Source organism: Athene noctua, chromosome 4 (genome assembly GCF_965140245.1).
Source record: "Athene noctua chromosome 4, bAthNoc1.hap1.1, whole genome shotgun sequence".
Lineage (NCBI taxonomy): Eukaryota > Metazoa > Chordata > Aves > Strigiformes > Strigidae > Athene > Athene noctua.
Genome location: NC_134040.1, coordinates 14,161,111 through 14,183,172, shown reverse-complemented (window position 1 = coordinate 14,183,172; position 22,062 = coordinate 14,161,111). Strand labels below are relative to the sequence as shown.

The window sequence follows — 22,062 nt, the reverse complement described above, 5'->3', positions numbered from 1 at the left end:
ACCTAAGATGTTTATTTTAAGTAAGATCAGTCACCATGGCTTCTCTCCATTCAGAGGCTATTCAGCAGGGTTGATTCAGCTGCTCAATCCCACTTCAGTTGTTGCAAGACTGATACCCACTATACTGGTTGCAATATTTTCTCTGCTTCTCCCCTTCAGATATTTCATTATCTTTATTAGAACTCACTGAAAAGAGGTGGCAATTTTTAAATTAAAATTTCAAAATTTTCCACTTCTTGTCATCAACTAGAAAAGCAATTATATGCTAGACTGTGGCATGGGACCCATCTTTCATTATTTGTCAATAAAGTATCTGTCATTTGAGCTTTGATTTCAGTTTGAGGTCTCTATATTTTATTCCTGTACAGTTCCTATAAGGAATATGAGAACAGACAATCAAAACAGCTTCACTGATCTTAAAACCACAGGAATCTAAAAAATAATATTTTAAAAAAACAGTTTTAGTTTTCAGAAAGAGCCTGAAGCCATTTAATTGCCGAATTCAAAGCTCATCAAAAAGATCAGAAATCTGTCACTTACAAGATTATTGTTTTAGAATCATTTCCCCTACAGGTTAACAGTGAAATTGAAATACCGTATAGAAAGGACACTATGCATGGAGCTTTGATCCAGCTCTTACAGAAATCAATGCATTTTCCTTGCTTTCAGTAACGGGGACATCAGGCTCAGAAGAGCCACTGTCTCGCACACTGACAAAAATAATGCCCAAAAGAGAGCAGCTGCCAATCACAGCAAAGAATTTATCTTCCAGGGACCCACAAAGGCAGGAATTTATACTGCCATCTTTGCTCCAGGGATAAATATATACTGCTATCCTGTGCCAGTCACAGCTTTGCAGCCCCTTGTTTGACATGTTTTTTCCATATTCCTTTGCTCTGACATATTCATATGGTGGCTGATATGACCATCATTGGGTTTTTTCTAAATATTTCCAATTGATAAAATTAAACAGTGGAAAAAGAAACATGGACATGAATCTGACCTCCCTTCCTCTCGGCAGGCAGCAGAGGGAGCTGCAAGAGCAAAAATAATCAGTCCCTTTCTTCGCCTTCTGCAGATCTCTCCCAGTATCTATGAAGGTCTTTCCCAAAATCCAGGCCCACTTGCAAGACGCAGGTTACGTAGCCCGGTTACTTTTGTGCAAACTCCTGGTATAAGACACCACTCTCCAATATTTGTTTTTAAAGTGTTGGTTTCAGTATTTAAATGACATTGTCACTAACTTACATAGCACTCCCATGTGCTAAACCCTTGAGAGGCAAGTGTGAAGAGAAGGCTCATGTCATCTAAGTGGATAATGTTAAAGAAGTGCAATACTGATTGGTAGTTTGCAGAACTTCTGCATGTGCACTTGATTTTTACAGTGCCTTATCTCATTAGAAGTGCAGACCTTCTGTATCCCACAGCTTGCCAGAATTTGTATAACAAATGATTAAAGATAAAAACTATCAACCTGCTTGTAGACTTAATTTCAGCTGCCACCCTCACAGGATATGATATATGCTTGGCTGAAGAAAAGATGAGTTTTAGTCAATTTGTCTTGTTACTTGTTCTCACACAGTGACTTTATTGCTCAGTGGCTGAAGCACTTTCCAAATAACCCCAAACTAGTGTCAAGCCGATTTGTTTTCAACAGAGGAGTACTGATATAATTCAAACCCAGAAGTGACCAGTCTTAATCCTGGACATTTCCCAAACTTTTTACTAAACATAAGAGAAAAGTTTTCTAACCTGTGAATGCTGCTAATACTCAGCTCTGCAAATGCACCAACAGTTCAGAGATGCCAAATATGAGTATCTCTAGCTTACATGCTTTTCTTCCCTGCAGTGTGGCAGTTCAGTATGCAAAGCTCAGTAACAATTTAAAATGCTGTTTCTCTTCTGGATAACCCTCACCCCCAAAAAGCTTTATTGTTTTCCTGAATTTTAACTAAAAGTAAATTCTATCACTATTCCACTTCCCTTGAAAAGCCTGCACAACTGGACATAAGGCAATTATGTCCAACTGGCAACTATATACTCTACCCACTGAAGTTCACAGTGTTAATTAAGTTCCATCAGTTCACACTTGCACAGGAACCAGTTTTGTGGTCGTTTTTTGAACGAGTCATATATAGTCCACCTGATATGGTCTCATATTAGTATAGTAATAATAAAAAACATGTGCTACTATGGTTCCAAGAGGGTATGGCTAGAAAGAACATTAAACAATATCCAACATACTACCTTATTCCTGATTTTGATGCGCTGGTAAAGATATTCAGGGAAAGGTTTGCGAGGGATGAAGCGGCCCATTCCCTTATTTACATGCAGATTTCCATCTTCAAAGACAATCTTCCCTTGGCTTATGACCACGAGTGGGGCACCATGGCACTCCATTCCTTCAAAGATGTTGTATTCAATGGCCTGAGGATAAACCAACATACTCACTACAAGTTCAGTACAAGATCTCTTTCAGCTAGTAATTTATTATCCATATTTACAGTCATAGTTTTAGACAACTGCCATTAAGACGTGTATACAATTTTTTGTCTGAAGGAAAAGGAATACATTTTGATGTGAAATGATTCTAAAGAATGTCTCCAATCAGACTTTCCTAGATCAGACTTTTTCTTTCCATTTCTCACTTTTCATCAGGGCTTTATCTCATTTGTTTCTGAGGACTTGCCATATTTAACCAGAGCCTCTAGAAGTACAATAGCCTTAATAAGAAGGAAAACTGTGACTCAGCTGCTGGACACCCAGAGGATGCAGCCCCACCATGCATCTGCTGTGACTGTGTAAGGGAACTTGAAAGGGGCCACCCACCACATGTATTTCTGTCTGAAAATGCCCAGAAAGGACAAGGAGAGCCTGAATCTAAATGGGAATGACTGTCAAAGGGCAGGTGATTATTACTTTCTTGAAAATACAGAGAGATCCCAAGACAAGAGAAATTGAATCACCTAAACTTACTTTTTAAAGGTTTCTAAAGGTTTTTGCCTTTAACATATAAACCACATTACCAGATTTACAATAAAACTTTTGGAAGAATTCCCCAATATAAAAGATCAAAGCACTGAACAACAAGATAACAACTTTTAAATAGACAACACATAAGATAAAACCTGTCACGGTCACAATTGAAGTGACTCTGAGTCACTATTACTCTGCACTAAGGGCAGAGAAGTATTCAGCAAAGCTTTTGAATTAAATAGAAAATCCCAACCATGAAGCTGATCAGAGTGGTATTATCAAAATACTTAATCCTCTCTCATAGTTTAGAATATTGTTGATTTAATCATGCAATTTATAGTATCACGTGCTTTTCAGGTAAGCAAAAAAAGTGAGTTGGTTTAAAATTTATCATCACAGTTCTATTAACCTCAGCTGCAGAGCTGCTGATTCACACCTATTTACAAATCTGCCACAGCATGCAAAAAATAGTGCAATATGCAAAAAGAAAAGAAATCCTTCCTGATTCTAGTTCTTCCAATGCAAGATTTCAATACTTTCATCTGAAACTTTTACCACTTCAGAACAGGAGTAGGCAGTTACCCCACTCATCTATATCCCATGTATTTGGTGCTCACATGAGTTAGATCAACAGTTGAAAAACAACAGTGGCATTTCTTTTTTCTTACTGGTTTTCCTTTTCTCCTTACCGATTTATGGCTTTTAGCAGTTATAGTCTTCACCTTATCAGGGTCCCAAATAACAACATCAGCATCTGATCCTACAGCAATCCGGCCTTTTCTTGGATACAGATTAAAGATTTTGGCAGCATTGGTGCTGGTGACAGCTACAAACTGGCTCTCGTCCATCTTGCCTGTGGCCTAAAGACAACATGATTTGAGCAAAACACGCTTATAAAATAGGGATTTACTAATCAGAGTATTGAACAGTTGGGAAGATATTGGAAAGCATGTACTTCATATATACGGTCATGTTAAATGAAAAATGTTATCAAGCAAGACTTTATCCAAGGCACATTACTTGGGAGTTTTAAATAAATAAATGAATGTGTTACTCCTGGCATCCCAAAGAATAGCCAATAAAACCATCAAGTGGCTCAGTTATCCAAGGTCCCTTTCTCTACACACTGATGATGGCTAAGTGTGTTTTGTTGCTGGTCCTAGTAATTTCCATTTATTTAACAATTTTAAAACAGAGGAACTTATGTGAGTATTACAAGATTAAATAAAAGATCAAGATTCAGACTCTTAGAAACATTTCTTGCTAATTAACTCCATTCTATTATTAGTACTACCAAGCCTATATATCTAAGTAATACAATGCCAATTATAAAGTCCTTGACTGGAGAAATGTCACCACCAATTGAACTTTTTATACAGTCAGTGATGGCTTAATAACAGCTGTACACAACAGCATTTTGCTTTCTCAGCAGTGTATTTTGGGGTCTTCCCTGGCAATAAGCAAGAACAATGTTCCAAGGAAGAACAGCAGTGCCAAATATTTTAATATTAAATAAACACTTATTTCCTGCCTGGTAAAACATGAGATTTGCAAAATATAAGGTACTCGGTGTGCAGGACTGAATATTACCACCTGTAAATCACGTGTTGCAGTCCTTGCTGCAGCTTCTTCCTTTTGTGGGAGTAACAAAAAAGGAATATCACTGGCTGCCTGCCTTTTGCTTGCTTCCCTGCTTTGCTCCTCCTTGGCTGATACCTGATGCTGCTTCTGTGCTTGGAATCTCAGTAGCAGTCCCTGAAGATAGTGCTTATTAAACAGTCTGAGAGAAGTGCTCATGAGAGTGCTGTAAATACTACCACTTCCCAGTTTGCAGTATGCATTTGAGCGCAATGAAATGTAAGGTAATGGGTGTGAGTGTGTGTGAATGGGTGACTACGTGAATACGGACAATGGAGGGAGAATACCATTATATATCAGGATCCATGGAACCATCAAAAAACTGCTAGCTTATACTGGCACCCCATCGCAAAATATGCCAGTATGAATTACATGGAATGTTCTCCTTCAAAGCATTTTATCATCTAGCCTCAGGCTCGGCTGTCATCCATTTGTAATTTTTCAGAAATGATGAGACACTTCCCAAATTCAAACAATCTATTCATCACATTTATATGGGTACCACTTCAAAACCATTAAACTGCTCCAGATCCTGCACCTCTGAGAAGCATCCACTCTGACACAACTGGAAAACCAAGCGGTGGAGTCTGTGAAGCCACAGGGATGCAATGTCAAAAGTGAAACACAGCCCTGAGCTTATAAAACTGGAGAAGGTTTTTGAAATGAACAATTCACCTCGTAGCAGCGCTCTCTCAGGGAGTTCTCAGAAATGTATTAGAAAGTCACTTAAGTATTGGCCAAAAGTCTCCTGGCTTGCATTACTGAGCCAACACTCAATTTCTTTTTGGTTCATAAAAGTAAGCAATTACTTACTACTGCCTTGTCCCAGACAACAGTCATTCTTTCTTCAATTCCATTGACCCCTTCAGGAATCATAGTGAAGTTGTCCTTTCCAATGGCTTTCTGGGCAGTGCTGTATGGGCAGTGTCCACTTCCCGTCACCTGCAGGTCCCCACTGTGGAGTTAACAAACCAAAGGTTTAGACCAGGCATCACCAAGGTTACCTTGGTCTCAGACTAGCTGTGAATGGACTTTTCAAGCCTACACAGCAGAGGCACAGGCTGTAAATCAGTCAGCAGCCTTTACATGTTGGCTACAGATCACTGAAAAGCAACAATGGCATTGGACATCTCCACTTTACCCCGGGGCACCCCGAACACCCAGATTACAGCCCTCTTGGGTTTCAGGCTGCTTATCAACAAAGATCAGGCACAAACCCACTAACCAGGACAAAGGATTACTGTAGGATTAAGGAAACGATCGGAAGCTTGTATGAAATGTCTGCCATCCTCAAGATAAATTAATTCACAATGATGTTGAAAAATAATGGCAAATTTTACAACGCAAAGTCATGATCATCAAGCCTGTTTCCCTGCATTTCTCCCCTGCAGATATATTTTTTTTGCAATGCTTACACAAATATTTCTTGTCTGACCTTCCAAAACAAAACCATGAAACTAAAAAAGGAAGGAGAATTTTTCATTAGGTACTCTAATTAAACAAAGAGAAGCATAGTGCAAATCAAACATGTACTCTGGATTTATCTAACTTAGAGGTCTTACACAGAAATAAGCATGGAGTAAAAGAGCTACTAAATAATAAAACTTTTATTTAAGAAGTTGCTTTTTTCAGCTTAGAGAAATTTTCGTTTTTCAGAGACAAATGGATCACAGCTGCTCTTGGGAATAAGGAGGCAGAATGTAACCAATATGCAGAATATTGCAAAAAAGACAAAAAAGAAGACAGGTTCTTCAATATCCACAGGAAACAGATAGTATTTTAAAGTCTTTATTAAGACCACATGAGTCAAGCACATTAAAACATTAACATTATGATTTCTCTTCCATCACTCCAGAAGGGCCATGTCCCCAAGAGCCTGTCATCCTTTTCTTTAACCGATTCCGTGAGTTCCAACTCTGAAACATCTGAATGATTCTGGCCTATAAATTTAGATTCCAGCAAGCTAAAAAACATCCAAATAAAGAGGAAAAAAAGCATTACACATCAATAATTGTAATGCAATTTTCTGGGCTCCCAGCCCTAACGATTGCTAACAGTCAGAGAAGAACCTTTGGCCTCTTCTTTGGTTCTTCACCATGCTCACACCTATCCATCCATCCATCCATACATACATACATCCATCCAGTTTTTAGCAGAAGCCAAACTCTTGTATTCCACAGTGAAAAGGCAGCTATGTATCAGTTATTCCCAATCATTAATGACTGCTTGGTGTTACTTCATAGGATTAAACCAAATCCATCAGTTAAACATTCATTTATTTTAACACACCAATAAAGTCAGAAGATTGCAATGCCATTTCTTTCTTTCTGATGCTCTTCTGTCAGCTAAGCTTCTTGTGGCTTACCCTCTCTCTCTTTTCTGCACTCGGATGAACACAACCATGAAAAACATGAATGTCACAGCCAGGCCCTGTATCACGGCCCATTTCCTTGAGGTTATGCTGCCCTTCTTGCATCATGCTATTAATTCTTACACTTGAACGATAAAAAGGAGTTGCTTCCTCTGAACGCCATTTTTCCTCTCCTCTGACATTTAATGACATTTAATGACATCTACCACACTCCCCAGTCTAGTCAACAGAAGACTTCTGAAGCTGAAGCATGTCACTTGAAAGCTGCCCAACACCTCCTGGTTAACCACACAGGCACTGCTACTGTCTAGATATTCTCTACTGCCAAATGGGGGGTGAGCATCAGATCAACTAAAAAACTGAGAGACAAGAAGGGATCACCACAGAAAACATCTCCAAAAGAGGGAGTGGCGGGAATTAACAGTGGACATACGTGTATGTTTAAATGCCACATCAATATCTCATCATCTTATCTTTCACCAAAACCAACGCTTTCATGGCAGGTTACATCTTCCATGAAGCACCAAGATCTCACATCTCTAGTTCAGAAGAAATGGCCTATCACAGCAGCAATAATGCAGCAGCAACAATGCAGCAGTACACCATAGAAGATGAAAGCTACCTCAGCTGCATGGCCCACAGATGAAACAATGACCAAACCTCATGAGGTAAAACCAATCTGTCAATCCCATGACACATGCTGGATTTTTATACATTCAGCTTTTCAGTGAAAAATCAACATTTTCTGTGGAAAACAGCACAAGCACTATGCTGTGTACTTGCAGAGGAAGATGTTGTCAGGATTTTTTCATGAACGTAAAATACTGGTCTCCTAATGAACAGTGTAATAGAAAACCAAAAGACTATCTTTACCATCATCCTTGCATAAAATTCCCCACAAATGCATGACAGACTGATAAAATATACAGTTCTTTTTTTAGTTTCACAGTATAGGTTTAAAGTATTAAAACTGAAAGCAGGCTAAGCTGCTGTCATTTAAGATCTAGAATTTTAAGCCACTAGGAAAAAAAAGCCATTTTTGCATGCTTGGAGGATAATGAAACTTCTGTGACTCCTCGGTTTGTCTTTCTGATGTTAGTGTTAAAAAAAGTCATTATTTGGATTCCAGTTCTAAAAATTCTTTTACTATTTTAGCTAATCTGTTTTGACCCACATACTATTATTTTGGCACTCTCTTCTAGGAAACATATAGCCATGTCTGATAGAGTAAAGAGCCAAACATTTTGATACATATTCACATGTGCTGGCTAAGAGCCTTACCCTCACACAATGAGCTTCACTCCTTACAGTGCTGATAGTGATGGATGAGACTAGAAAAATAGTTCTTCTTCCTTGTCCTTATTTTAAGAAACAGAAAGCTCAATTATGGAAAATCATTTCTGCCATCAGACCGTCACAACAGAACAAATTCCTGAATATTCTTAACAGAACCACATGTAACTCGGAGCTCAACTGTTCATTCATTAATAGTGCTGTCCGTGCAGCATCATTAGGGCAGCTGAGCTAAAATCTGGGTTTGGTGGACTCCACAACCTGACCCACCGTGTGCAAGGAAAGATGTGTGCATACTGCAGCAGTGGCACTGACTGATGGCAGCTTCCCATCGCACATGTGTGCCCATCCACCTAAAGGGCAGCTCTGCCCAAGCCTGAATTACACATGCAGGGGCCTTGTATTACCAGCCACCCTGGCACTGCCTGCCATACAGCCTGTGGAAAACTAATCTCAGGAGGAAAACATTTTCCAAAGACCAGTGGGTCACTTTTAGGGTTCAAATTTTACTGCTCTGTCCAGAGCACTGGAAACCCTAGCAAGGGGAGGCAGCAGATGAGACGAGTGCCACCACATGCACTAAATAAGGTTTTGAATGGTAAGTTGAGTTCCTCACTCCAGCACTAGCAATCTGTCCTGGTGGGATTTCAGCTGTGAATTTCTGTATCATTTCAAAGCAGATGGTCTTTTGCTTAAGCTAAAGAAGACCCACAGTTGGCTACAGGCAGAAAATACTTTCAGGGATGGGTTTACAGTCTGGGTTGCTGTCAAGGCATTGCTGATGTCTTCTTTTCTATATGAGAAAGACACTTCTCCCTCTGCTGTCCACATTCCTTTCATCTCTCTAGTGATAACCCTCTCCCTGCCAACCTGACAGTCAGCCCATACCCTTAACCTGTCAAGTGATGGCCTCTAGTCAGCAGCCTGTCTCCACCTGGGTCCCTGAAAGTCTCCTTTGTAATCTGCTCTGACCTCTTTCTCCTGCCTGACATGCCTTCTCTATATGTACCTCTTATCTTTGCTGTCTTCCAGCCTGAGGACCCTGGAACCTATAAAGACACAACGCAAACTAGAAGTAAAAACAGGGCTGTAAGAACTAAATACAAGTAAACTTACATGATTTTGGTCCATCCCAGATGAAGGCAAACTACCAAGTCAGAAGTTTTCAATACACTGAAGCTAAAGCCACTGAACTCTGCTACAAACACTTAAAATTTAGTTTAGGAGAGCCTACTTCTCAAAAGTGCTCACAGCTTACAGCCCTGCACCAGCTTTGACAAAAACTACAACAGGAAAGTTTTCTAGCCTCCACATATCTCTGCATTCAGGTACAACCCTGATTTCAGGAGCTGTGCTTGCCAGATATGACCAAGGCTTAAAAATAAGTCTGTTTTCACAGATGGGGGTCTATCCACCAGGCTGTTGCTTATTCTGGATGGTGAGGATGTCATCCGATCATATATTAACCATTTAGGTGGAAAAAACAGAGAACTATGGAGAAAGCCAGTTTGAAGTCCTGTGCTAAAGACTATCCAGCTGTACAACTAGGAATTACTTCAGAAGCAGAAAGAAAAATAATTAATTCCTGAATAGCCAGCAGTTCCCCCTCTATCATGCTAACCAGGAGCTGGAGAGCCCATGCCTGCTCACCTGGCAGCCTAAACATAGGAATATAGCCATCACGCACTTTCTACATCCCTCCTCCTGTATGTGATTGGTCTAAACAAAACTGAGCTGATCCCTAGATGCTTCATCCTATTTGTTTTTTGCACTTGCCTGATCGTTAGCCTATAAAAAATATGAAGGTCTTTCTTACCATGCTAAGAGCGAATTTAAGTGATCTGGAGTGGTAGGATCAGGGCTTAGAGGTGGCGAAGTCACGAAAGCTGCAGCCTTGGCCCAGTTTTTGCTCCAGTAATGTGTCCCATCTGTCCCCAAGCTGGCAGTGATCGGCTCTCCAAAAACAAGGGGACCTTGGAGAAAGCAAGGATATACAGGAACTGATTACAATTGACTCTCTCTTCAGCACATTATACTGCTTGCTGCATGCAGTCATCTATAATTATGCATTGCTACAGGGCCAGTGTAGCTCCCAGAAAATTAAGCAGCCCTGGCTTTGTCTGTATGATAAAAAATTAATCAGGAGGCTCTCTGAGCTACACATGCTTTTGATCAGCCTATTTACAAAGCTCCCTTTCTAATCCAGAAGGAGACAGTTCAGATCTGGTTTTAATTTGTACTGTTTTAATCACAGCCATGTTCTCTACATTGCTCCACTTCGGACGGCATTAAGGTGGAGGATGGGCTCCAGCAGACAGATGCCTTTTTACTACTCCCAGGTTGGGCACAGCACCATCAGATAGCAGCATATGGTCCCCAGCACCATACTCCAAGTCTCCAAGAATACAAATACCAAGATGATATTTTGCTCTTTGGCTTTTCCATATTGCTCACACGCTTTGTAGCACCAGCCAGCAGAACGGTCCTGACTTGCAAATGCAGTTTCGAAAGCGGCTGTCTCCAGGCTCACAAGTCCCTTTTGGGTGCCTTGTAACTTGGATTGCTCCATGGCCCCAGCAAGCAGTATCAATCCCCACATGTCCCCAGTGCACCTCTGACAGGGTCAACCTCCAGCAGCAAGGCCAGGAACACACACAAGGCATCTCTAACAGCAGGTTCACTGCCCAAGCCACCCCTCAGAGGGCAGTACCCTGAATTAGGGTATTAGGAATAACAGGAATAAAATATCTCCCTCCCATGAACAGAGATACAGCAGTCTAAGGGAAAAGTAAAAGGGAAGGCAGGATGAGAAAGAATTACAACACAGTCTTCAAGGGGACAGAGTCTGGTGAGTTTCTCAACTGAAAAATGTAGGATTTCACCTCATCTTTCCCAGCTGTAAATATCTGGAGTCTGTGATGTACCATTCTTTGGTAACCTCTCCCTATATCTTGTGATTTGGGTCAAGATGTACAGGTCTTTCCACTGAGCTTCTATTAAAAAAAAAAAAAAGCATTTTTGAGAGAAAAGGAAGTCTGTTACCTTTCTTTCTGGCCAGTGCAATGATATCAGCTGCACTCTTGCTCATCACCTTGGTGATATACACTGGGCAGTTTATTCGACTGGCAATGGTGATGGCACGGAAAACTGCTTCTGCTTCAAGCTGAGGAAAACAAGGAGGAAAAATGTTAACTGTAAAAGCAGACTGAAGAAAAGATGAACTGGAGGACTGAGCCATGTTTCTCACTGTTTAGCAACAACTCCTCGGGGGTTGAGTCTGCTTTTTCCATAGAGATGCAGTACTGGGAAACAGGGAGCTGATCCAATCTCAGACACTTCACATTAGGAGTAACCACATCCAGGCTGTACTCACTAACAGAGTACAGCTGCCCCAGCACAAATACAGCTCCCTGACTCCCTGAACCCCAGGAAAAGTCACATCCAAGAAGCTGATGGGGCTCTTCCTTACCACCCCCACACCCTCTTTTCTGCTTCAGACTTCTACCCTGTAGTTGGAAGGAGAACAAAGCAAAGAAACATTAACCCCGCACAGAGACGACGGCTGAGCTCTCCCTGGCACCTTACCCTATGCAATCTTTACATAAGGATGACAGTGAATGTATTTTCTAACAGCAACTTCAGCATTACGGACTGAATTTATCCCATAATCCATAAAAGCCTTTGAAGTATCACCCAGCAAGTCTCCTCTGTCAGCAAGTGTAAAGGCAATTTCCTCTCAGGGGGCCACCTGGGACGTAGGCACACAAAGCAGTCATCTTCAGACAGAGGAACAGTGTTTCCCAGCAGCTCTGGAGACTCCTCTCCCCAGTCATCAGTTTTATACCTCCTGTCCAGACGGACTGATAGTATCGACATTTTAATACCTAAAAATCTGTGGTGACTGAAAATACTGACTTGATGGTACAAAAATTTCTGTCCAAGAGTTGTCCTAGAAAAGGGCCACTTAGCCCTTCCAAAACCACGCGGCTTAATTCTTCAGTTTTGTGAAATGTTTTTTCTTAAATCACAACCTGTCACTTCAGGTTGTCCTAGGACAACATTTGCTCTGGAAACCCCAAACGCATCCAGAGAAGACCAGAGAAGGAGGAAAGGACCTCTGTATCTCAGTGCTGGGACTGAGGTGGTCAGATGCATGGTCAGAAAGATGCAAAATCCCTTTCTGGAAAGTGTAAATGCAAATTTTCCTTAAGCCCTTGTTCTCATTAAAAGGAAACAACCCTATTCTTTTAGAATCATTTAGGTGGAAGTTAAACAACAAAATGAAAAAGTACATAAACAGTTCAATAAGAAGAATGTGACCAATTAAGCTGATTCTTTTCGCCTTGGGGAGAAGTTATATAAAGATCTGCAAACCACAACAATTGCTTCAAGTTTTGCCTCAAATCCCAAGGACCTTGTCTCTTTAGTCTTCAAGGAAAGCAGTCACTTCCCACTACCGCCCTCCATAATCCCATTAACGGTCTGAACTGTGTACATTAAGGGGCATCCACATGTCTCCACCTTTTCCTCCTCATTAAAGAAACCCTTTCCAGATGGCCAAGATGAACCATGCCAGAGCCCGGTTTTTATTGTAGGAGAGTTGCATAAAATGAGCTGCCTTGCAGCATCATTCCATTCTCACATATTTCTACAGCCGCCATTTCTACTACAAATATATCTGCTGACATAAACTAAGATTTATTTGTGGACATATACATATGCGTGGTATATATGTACACATGCATCTTATAGGAGGTTTTCGGCCAAAGCGTTTTAATGGTTACTCCAAAGCCTAACTCACAAGCTGCACTGCTGATTTTTACCCTGATAAGCCCTTTTTTTTTGTCCGCATATATCAAATCACAAGGGTCATGCTCAAAAAAACCATGCACGCCTGTGCCCGGGGCAGTTGGAGCTGCAACTCCTGAGTGTAAAAGGACATGTGCATTCCCAGACAGACGGAACACATCTGCTGCAGCAGCAAAAGGGTATTTCAGGCAAACAAACAAGCTGAAAGGTGCCTGGACTTTTCAAGGCTTTGAATAGTACTGGAAGAGGCTGTGGGAGATGCAGACTGTTGCCTTCCCCCACACACCCATCTATCATCTGCACATACAGAAGCCAAGCTGCAATACTACATGCTCAACAAAATATTTCCATGAACGATAAAATGAGTGAAGTCTCTTACCTCCTCTGGCCTGCTCAGGGCATGTCCCTCAGGTCCAGTGATTCCCATCTCCAGGATACGCTTTTGTTCCTGCAACGTAAGAGATAAATGCTGACGACCACACCAGGATGAGACCCTTGCACCAGGCATCCTCTGGGAGATTAACAGCCACATTGTCTGAGTGCTCCTTTTTTGTCTGTGTAAATGCAGCTGCGTAAGCCTGCTGCTGGGGAGGAGAACTGAAAACACTAGCTCTAAACTGGTCCCATGTCACCCCAGTGTCTGCTCTGTGCAGCCAGCACAGATTTCAGGGGAGTATTTGTCTCTGCAGTGTGATAGAGCACATTTATGCCTCAAGCCATTGGGCTGCACCATCAGAAATCTCCTCTGCCCTCCAGAAAGTCTTACTTGATACCAAGACATCAACCCAAGGAACAGGCTTCAATCAATATACAAAAGTAATTAGGGGTATTTCCAGCCTGCAATTCTTTCTTTACTTGCACAGGTTCCTCTCTGGCTGAAATCCATGAAGCACTGTTACCTTCCTTGAACTTTTAGCATGGCTGACGCTTCATCAAATAAAGTCTCTTGCCTTTGGCATCTGGTTTTCTGTAACACTTTTTTTCTGCAGAATGAATCACTAAAAATATGTTTTCATGAAAGCAAAACAGTGTCCTCTAGTTGTGAGGGCACTATGTCCACACCATCTTAACACCAGTGTGGGTTTGTCAGAAAAAATCTGTGCTATTCAGCTTCACAGCAGTGAGACAATTTTTTAAAAATAGACAAAAAGCTTCCCCTATCTTTTAATTTAAGATCAAGAAGTGGTATTGGAATAAATTCCCCTTTTTGCAGAAAATGGTGCTCAACCATTGTTCCGGGTCTGCCAGCAGAGCAGGAGTGGGACCAGAGCTGTTGATATACCTCTGACCCTGGCCTGCCCTGCCCACAGGTCTCTAATGAACTGAGTTTTACAAACATAATGACTCTGTGATACAGAAAAATGTCCCCTAGAGACCAGAATGAAGTTACCAAACACACTTTACTGTGTCATCAAATAAATATTTGATCCCAGGTCCCCGAGGGTGAAAAGCTCACACATTATCAACATACTCCAGCAAAAACCTGAGCAAGTTAATATTCACATACACTTTTGCCTTTGCTGCAATCACTCAAGGCTGAAGAGGCATTAATAAGAATGTATTAATCTGACTGTGTGATTAAGAATATTTTGGTTAGAAACTCATCATGTTTCATAATCATTCTTAAAAATAGCTGTTCTGAATCATTAATGCAACAGCTCTGAACAGTGCCAATTAAAGACTTCAGATAATTAAAATACAACAAAAAATAAAGTTACAACCATATTAAAAAAATAACAAGATGGCAAAGAATGGCTACACAAAGTAGGAGAGATTTTCATCGTAAAGGAAGTCATAAAATCAGATCATATAATAAAATTACCCCCTGTAAAAGGATTTGATAGTGCTAACAAGCCAGAATATTTGTTTGATAAGATCATTTTTTTATTTTCACACAGAATAGTCCTGAAAAACCTCCCTGCAGGCAGCTTTCTTTTCACTATCCAAATAAACCTTCTAAATAAAAGCATAAGAAAAGACTGATGAGACACGGCAATGGTGACTATGTTGATGTATAACATACTTCACATTTCTTTATTATTTCCTCTTTTCCTAATAATTTTTCTGTCCTGTATGTTCATATTCCACAGCTGTATATTAAAGCTGATCAAAGAAAAAATGTAACTGAAACAGATTTCTATCAGAAATGCAATTCCATGAGTGTGCCTTGATTTTAATGGGGAATGTATCAAAACATCACAGGCACCATTTGATTTGTTTCATTTTGCCATTTCTACAGTAATATTGACTTACTAAGTATCTTATTATTCATTTTCATTCTACTGGATATTTTATGTTGTATTAAAAATATACATTATATAATTTGGTAGTTTTAAATCATGCTAAACTTCATAGGAAATGAGTGCTTTTTTCCCTCTTGAATCCAAATGAGGGTTTTCACCAGGTTTCAGTGGGGGAAGGACACAACTACACTGTCTGTGCCTGTTGACTTCTCACTAGTAACTTTTGATCCCAGTGGTTATTTGAGCCAAACCTGAAGGGAAAAGGGAAAGAAGGCTCTCAAAGAGAGTAAATTCTTACCAGGCAGATAAAGGACAGAATCCTATAGTGGGAAATACAACAAAATAAACCCATGTGGGCAAAAGCCCTTACACAGTGCCCAACCACTCAAATGTTCACCTGAGGTTCTCCCTGAACGATCAGACAAGGTGGCTTCCCTTGTCCAGATCTCAAAGACAACTTGTTTTTATCTATTGTAATTTCCCTGTCAGCTCTGCAGCCTAGTCCTTAGTGGATAAGCCAGCAGATGAAGAGTTCAGCATATAAATCAGTTGGCTCACTCGGAGCCTCACAGACCTCAGAAGGGTTCTATGTACATACAAGGGATCAGAGCAAGGAGACATCTCTGCAACATCCTTAAAAGATTCATCTTCCACAGATGTACAGTCATAACAACACTCACCCAAACCCGGCTATTCAGTTTTACAGGGGTATCCTGGCCTCTGAAAGACCAGCAGGAGGTTTACAATTACTGTGCTTGGGATACCTCTTTCAGTGTGCTGTGGCACAGATCAGAGCTGCGGCACACTCCAGTGTGAGGACAGTAACTACAGGGGGAACCAGACCTGCAAAGACTGCACTGGGAAACCGGGACATTTCAATGGAACGTACTGAATTTGAGTCCAGTTTCCTGGTTCTGAAAGGCATCTTCAGAGAGCATGACTTACACTTTAACACACATTTTTGAAATGTTTAGAAGATCATGGTGGTTTCTTATTCCCAAACTTCAGAGATTTATAAGAATATTCTCAAAAATAAATAGGACTGAGAGCTTTACCACCCACTCCAAATCACCATGCTGCTTAAGCTGATAGCTGCAGCAAGAGACATTAACATAAAGGTTCCCAGCTCCACTTTTTGACCCCAAAATCTCTAAGCAAGGCTTCACATTGTTCTGCTTTGCTTCTCTCTGCCAGATTCAGAAGAGATCTTCTTGCTTCCTTCTGTCCCCCTCATCCAGTCCTTATCTGCTGCCAAGGCAAGGAGCTGTCTGGACCACTGTTCCACCTCACGCTCTGCCGAAGCATGCAAAAGGGCCTCCATCCTCTCACCCCAGCCTTTATACCATCAGTGTGTAAGGCATCAGGCTCAGTTAAGGCACTTACCAGGTAGTTCCTTTCTTCCTACCCATACTCTAACTGGAGGGTTTTACTTCTCCTCTCTTGTGTCTGTCTTCTCACAAAGTGAAGCAAAAATGACAGTTCACTCACCTGAGCTATCAAGTCTCCATTTTCAGCATGGACCAGGATAACAGCCCCAAGACTTTTTAGAAAGGTAAAGGCTTCATAAAGCTGCAGGTAGTACAAAGAAGGAAACACTGCTGAATAAGGAAAACACATTACTTAACACTCAGATCTCTCTGTTCACCTTAGTTTTGCATCTTCTATGCTGGTAATTATCTAGGTGAATAGCAAATTATCTCCCTTTTCCACTCCCCACTTTCTAGACAGAGCCTGGGCTTTACTGCTTGGTATTGACTTACCCACCCCCTTACACACCAGCCTGCCCCAGGATAAGCTTCTGCCCTTCTGCACCAACATAGGGTCAAAAGTTCTGAGCAGGGTTTCATCTCCCTTGGACATAATGCCTCTCCCAGCACCTTGTACTACAGGGCTACCCCTCCACACCCTTCCACACAGGCCTAAGTTTAGTGAGTAGTCTCTTTTCCATAGTTTTAGCAAATGTAAAATAAAATTATTCCCATGGACTACAGACACTCTTAGTACAACCAGAACAACTCTTTTTTAAAGTGCAAGCATTTTGCACCATCTTCTCAGAGCAGATAGTGTCAAGCTCTCACCGACATCTTTAATTCTGCAATTAAAAGTAGCAAAGTTTTCTCTAGAGCATCCTTTTTTAAAATTGCCTTCTAAGATTCAAAACCCATCCATACAGAAGGGAAATCGTTGATCCTATTGCTTTTACTGAGAATTTCTGAGCACAGATCTACTGAAATTCAGTTCCCTTTCCGAAAGGTATTCAGCTAATGTGTTCGCTGTTTAAACCAGACTTCAGTAATGTGGGAGCCCAGTTTTCAAACACAGATCAAATACTGAAGACATGGTTTCTTCAGTGTCCACTTTCGCACTAGGGCACTTCAGCTAGCACTGAATGTGTCAGAATACACAGCTCCCAACATGTGCATTTAAATAAGGTAACAGGCATTAGTCTAACCACACATTAAACATTTTGATATATTTCTCTTGGCAATTCCAACAGGCAGTTGAATTTAACAGGCGCTGACTCCCAGAGAATATTTTATATTATTATGTCTAAAATTCCAATTAAAACCACATGTATCGGAGGTGTAACAACAGTTATTTAAGAGATCAAGAGCTATAGCTCTGGGAATAAGTAAGAAAGAAACATTTTCTCAACTGAATAAGCAAACATTATTATTGCTAACAGACGCCATTGTCCATTTACAAAGACCTGATACTTATGAATGGAATCTGTAATGAGCTCTGGACAAACAAGCTCATTGTTATCTCCAGCCCTAATGAGAAAGACCACCTCCCCCCAAAGAGCAGCTTCATTTAGCTGTTCACAGCAACTGAGAAACTCTTGAAACCTCAAAACTGCCACTGCCTCGAGTGCTTCATCTTTTCTTCCCGCTCTGACCTAGAGCTCTTGAAAGGTAACAGCCAAATAAAGTGAGGGCAAGATCCCGAGCAGTGCTGAGTGGTTGCAGTGTTGGGAGACATCAGGAAAACTTTTTGATCATGAATGTCATACACTTGAAGGAACACATGAAGATGTCCAACACTGCTCGGCACTGACCCTCCAGAGAGAACTCCCCCACTGTGCATTTCCCCTGGTGCCACTCAGGCCAGTGGGAACGTTTGTGTGGGATTCAACCTTAGCAACTCCTCAAGTGTTGGGAGATCACAGAAGAGAGGAGACACATCACAGCAATGTAAAGCACTCAGAGCAATACCTGGCTGTCGGACATTTGGTAGAGATCTTTGTAGGCCATGTAGACTTGAAAAGAGTTCACACCTGTTCCAAGACAAAATTCAAAAGTGTTGCCAATGTAAGTGGATTCTTAAATTGTATTTGAACAGAAACTTCAGAATAAATAAGTCATAGACATGTCTGGACTGGGCTTCTCAATAGTGATTGCCAGAAATAAAGCATGGCTCCACAGCTGTATTACAGCTGCTAGGACTAGAAGCCTGAATCCCCTCTTCTCTGGGGGAATTTGCTGGACTCTGTGGATTGCCTGTGCTCAGCCACCACCGCAACTAGCCACCACCACAAATAAGATCAAATCATCAAATCACAGACAAGCGATGGTGGCTAAAGCAAGCATGTAAAGTTTGAAAGCAAGCATGTAAAGTTCGTGTTTAAAAAAACTTGTGTAAGGTTCTGTGAATCACTGGTTTTCTTTCTAGATCTCCTTAGCTAATAATCAGGAAAACATTTCAGCTTGACCTGAACCTATGCTTTGTAACTGATAAACTTCTAGTTAAGTTTCCCCAAAGTGCTGATAAGCTGTAGGAACTGTGTATCTGAATTTGCATACAGACTTACTTTTTCTTTACCCTTCTCCCTGAAACACCCAGCTTAGCTGATGGCAGACACTGGGAAGGAGTGGAAGCAAAGCCTGAAACCAGCTACAAGGGCAGCTCACCATACCTCTCCTTCCCCTGCCAAAGATGGAAGGATTTATGTTGGCAGTCACACAAAACCATGAAAGATGACAGCTCCAGATTTTAGAAATCAGTAAGAAATGCTAGTGTTGAGTGTCAGTTGCCAAGAACCAACCGTATTCAAACCCCTACAAGTTTCGCTATTGATTTCAAAGATTCAATTATTTACATAGCTTCATATTCTAACAGAATGGGAATTCCAAACATCTTCTGTTCATATTTTCTGTACACATGAATTCATATTAGTTCATAAATTTGCCTTACTCTTTAGTCTACTGACAACATCCCCAGTTTGGTACAGGGATTGATCTCAGTTTTCTAGGTTAAAAGAAAAGTAAATTTTAAGCTAAGCCGCGTATGCTCCATTTCAAAATAGCTGTCATGAAAACTCTGCTTCCTGGGGCAAGAGGAAAAAGAAAGAGATCTGTTCATATTATTCATGTTGGCTACATCGAATGAATAAGGCTCTCTGATGAAGATGTAACTCCTTCATGAGACTAGAAGGCACAGATATCTCCTCAGGCAGAGGGTATGGCTGTTAACACTTACACAGAGAATTATTTTATTCACAATTACAAGACTAAAATACCCCAGAATACAGGCAGGATAAAACCTTGAAACTCTGGTATTATATCTTCCTGCTAAGTCCAGGAAGCTCAAGGAGAAATATGAAGTGGGAGCCATCTCCTCCTTGCTGACTTCCATGATGTGCAAATCCACCCTGGACTGTGGAGCCCAGTCAGCCTACAAGCCCATCCTTTCTTCCTGTTTTCCTGTTTCTGAAGTTCCCAGAAAACACACATGGGCTTTACTAGCTGTAATCCTTCAGCCTATTCCTCATTACACAGTTTCAATGTAATTAGTATGTCCCTGCTTTAAAATGTTAAGCTTGACTACACCTTCCCTGGGGCCAATGCTCAGTGTCTCATGCCTGAAGCACCATCTCCTCCCCTCTGACTGATCACATCTGCCCAACATCCCTTGGTGGAAAGCTCTGTTTCTCTTCACAAACCTACATGGTATCTCAGATGTGAGCTGCAGTTGGGAGCCACTCCTTTGCATGGGTGACCACACACATGTGAAGCAATGAGAGACGTGTCAAGGCTGGTCCAAGCCATGCCAACTAGCCTCAGTAACAGCACATGACTGAATCATCTTGTACACATTTATCTGTAACCAAAGCGCTGGCTTACCAATTGCTCTCCCTTATCCACTGGGATCTAGCCAAAGGTAATTCATTTAATCACAGACCTGCAGGAGATAAGGCAGCTTTCTCTGGGTACTGTGGTTGGAAGATATACATTGACCCAAGTAATATAAATTCTCTTCCTTTTTCTTTTACTGCTTTTGTATCTTCTTAGGCCCTTTTTGGACCTTGGTAAAATGACTATGAGTTTTGCTTCCACTCAGGTTAATGTTCTCCCTGAAGTCAATGAGAATAGAAGGGATCCCAGAAGGGATTCCACCATGAGATCCTGAGCCTGTCTCTTACATACAGCTCCCACAGCACAGAAGTAGATTCGCCCATCTAATTGCACATCTGTGCCCTTGGGTACCACATCAGATACACAGGCAGTGGAAGGGCATCTCACAGGCTGCCTTTACACCTAACAGGAGAGATGGTTTGAACCATCCTGCCTTGCAAAGAGAGTACCTTTATAAGATACCAAGATAAAATAACACCAATTTACATATACAGACAGCCAAGTATAGACACTTTACCTAATACCTTTACTCATTGGAAATATGTGGCTTTTCAAAAGACCTGGTCCACAGCCTATTGACCTTAATGCTTAACATTTGTTACATTGTACATTCTTCTTGATGTCCGGCTTGCTCTTGCATCAGGACTACTCAGCAGCATCCTCCAAATTTCAGACAGTGCTACAGGTTTTCTTGAACAGTAACAAAGTGCAGTAGTTAAAGGAGCAAGTGAGGCATCTGTCAACACATTTCAGGCTGCTATTCCTTTGCATATACTGGAGAAGCTCAGTCCCAAATTAGCTGCCAAAATGCTATAAAACTGAGTCTTTATAATCAACATTTGGTTCTACAAAATTTTCAGGCCCTTCCAAAGCCTGTGCCTCCTTAAATTAGCTTGTACTGATTTAAAACTGGTTAATTATTCGATTATAGCTTATGACAAAGCACCTCAACAGTAGCTCTGTGAGCTCCCCTGTTATTCATGCTGAGATTGTATTAGGCACACACAGCACTGAAACGTGACTAGCTGAGTCCTGTTACTCTGCTAACTCACTCACCAGACAATCAGCCGAGAACAAATTCAATCCAGATTCCCAGCTGATGAAAACCAGTGTCACTGCACTGACATCAAGTCTATTTGCACCAGCAGCCTCAAATGTTTCAAATTATCAGCAGATATTACCCATTAATTTGAAAGCCCTTGCCATGCTGAACTATTTCCCATTGTGCTTGTGCTTTCACACTCGCCCTTACTTTGTGTCTCCTAACACATGACAGTAATTCACATTGACTGCCTGAGACATACTGCAGCATCTGTGAGAACAAAGGTGACCTCCTAATGCTATTGCCACCAAACAGGCCACCAAGGGCCCCATCACACATCCCAGTTCAGAAACCAATGAACAGATTTTTGCTTCCCCTGAAGACTAACAGGCGGGTCAGATTTATATTGAAAACTCACATTTCAATAGTTTGAGAAAACTATTAACCTAACTGTCTGCACCAGGCTTTTAAAGTAAGCCCTCAGGCAAATTTGGGAGTGCTGAGCCATCTGTGATCCAGGAACTCTGGAAATAGTATCTAACCTTTGAAACAAGG

General features: G+C 41.2%; 1 protein-coding gene across 2 annotated transcripts in view; it reads right to left on the bottom strand.

Moving 5' to 3' along the window:
• CRMP1 (collapsin response mediator protein 1) overlaps window positions 1–22,062 on the bottom strand; it is a 51,557-nt gene that overhangs the window by 3,421 nt on the left and 26,074 nt on the right. For both annotated transcript variants that reach the window (XM_074904499.1, XM_074904500.1), the window contains exons 5-12: window positions 18,546–18,607; window positions 16,819–16,899; window positions 13,467–13,535; window positions 11,321–11,441; window positions 10,095–10,251; window positions 5,428–5,569; window positions 3,666–3,836; window positions 2,248–2,427 (exon numbers count right to left, since the gene is read on the bottom strand). In XM_074904499.1, coding sequence (XP_074760600.1) covers window positions 2,248–2,427; window positions 3,666–3,836; window positions 5,428–5,569; window positions 10,095–10,251; window positions 11,321–11,441; window positions 13,467–13,535; window positions 16,819–16,899; window positions 18,546–18,607 — 983 coding nt within the window. The remainder of the gene's footprint in view (window positions 1–2,247; window positions 2,428–3,665; window positions 3,837–5,427; window positions 5,570–10,094; window positions 10,252–11,320; window positions 11,442–13,466; window positions 13,536–16,818; window positions 16,900–18,545; window positions 18,608–22,062) is intronic.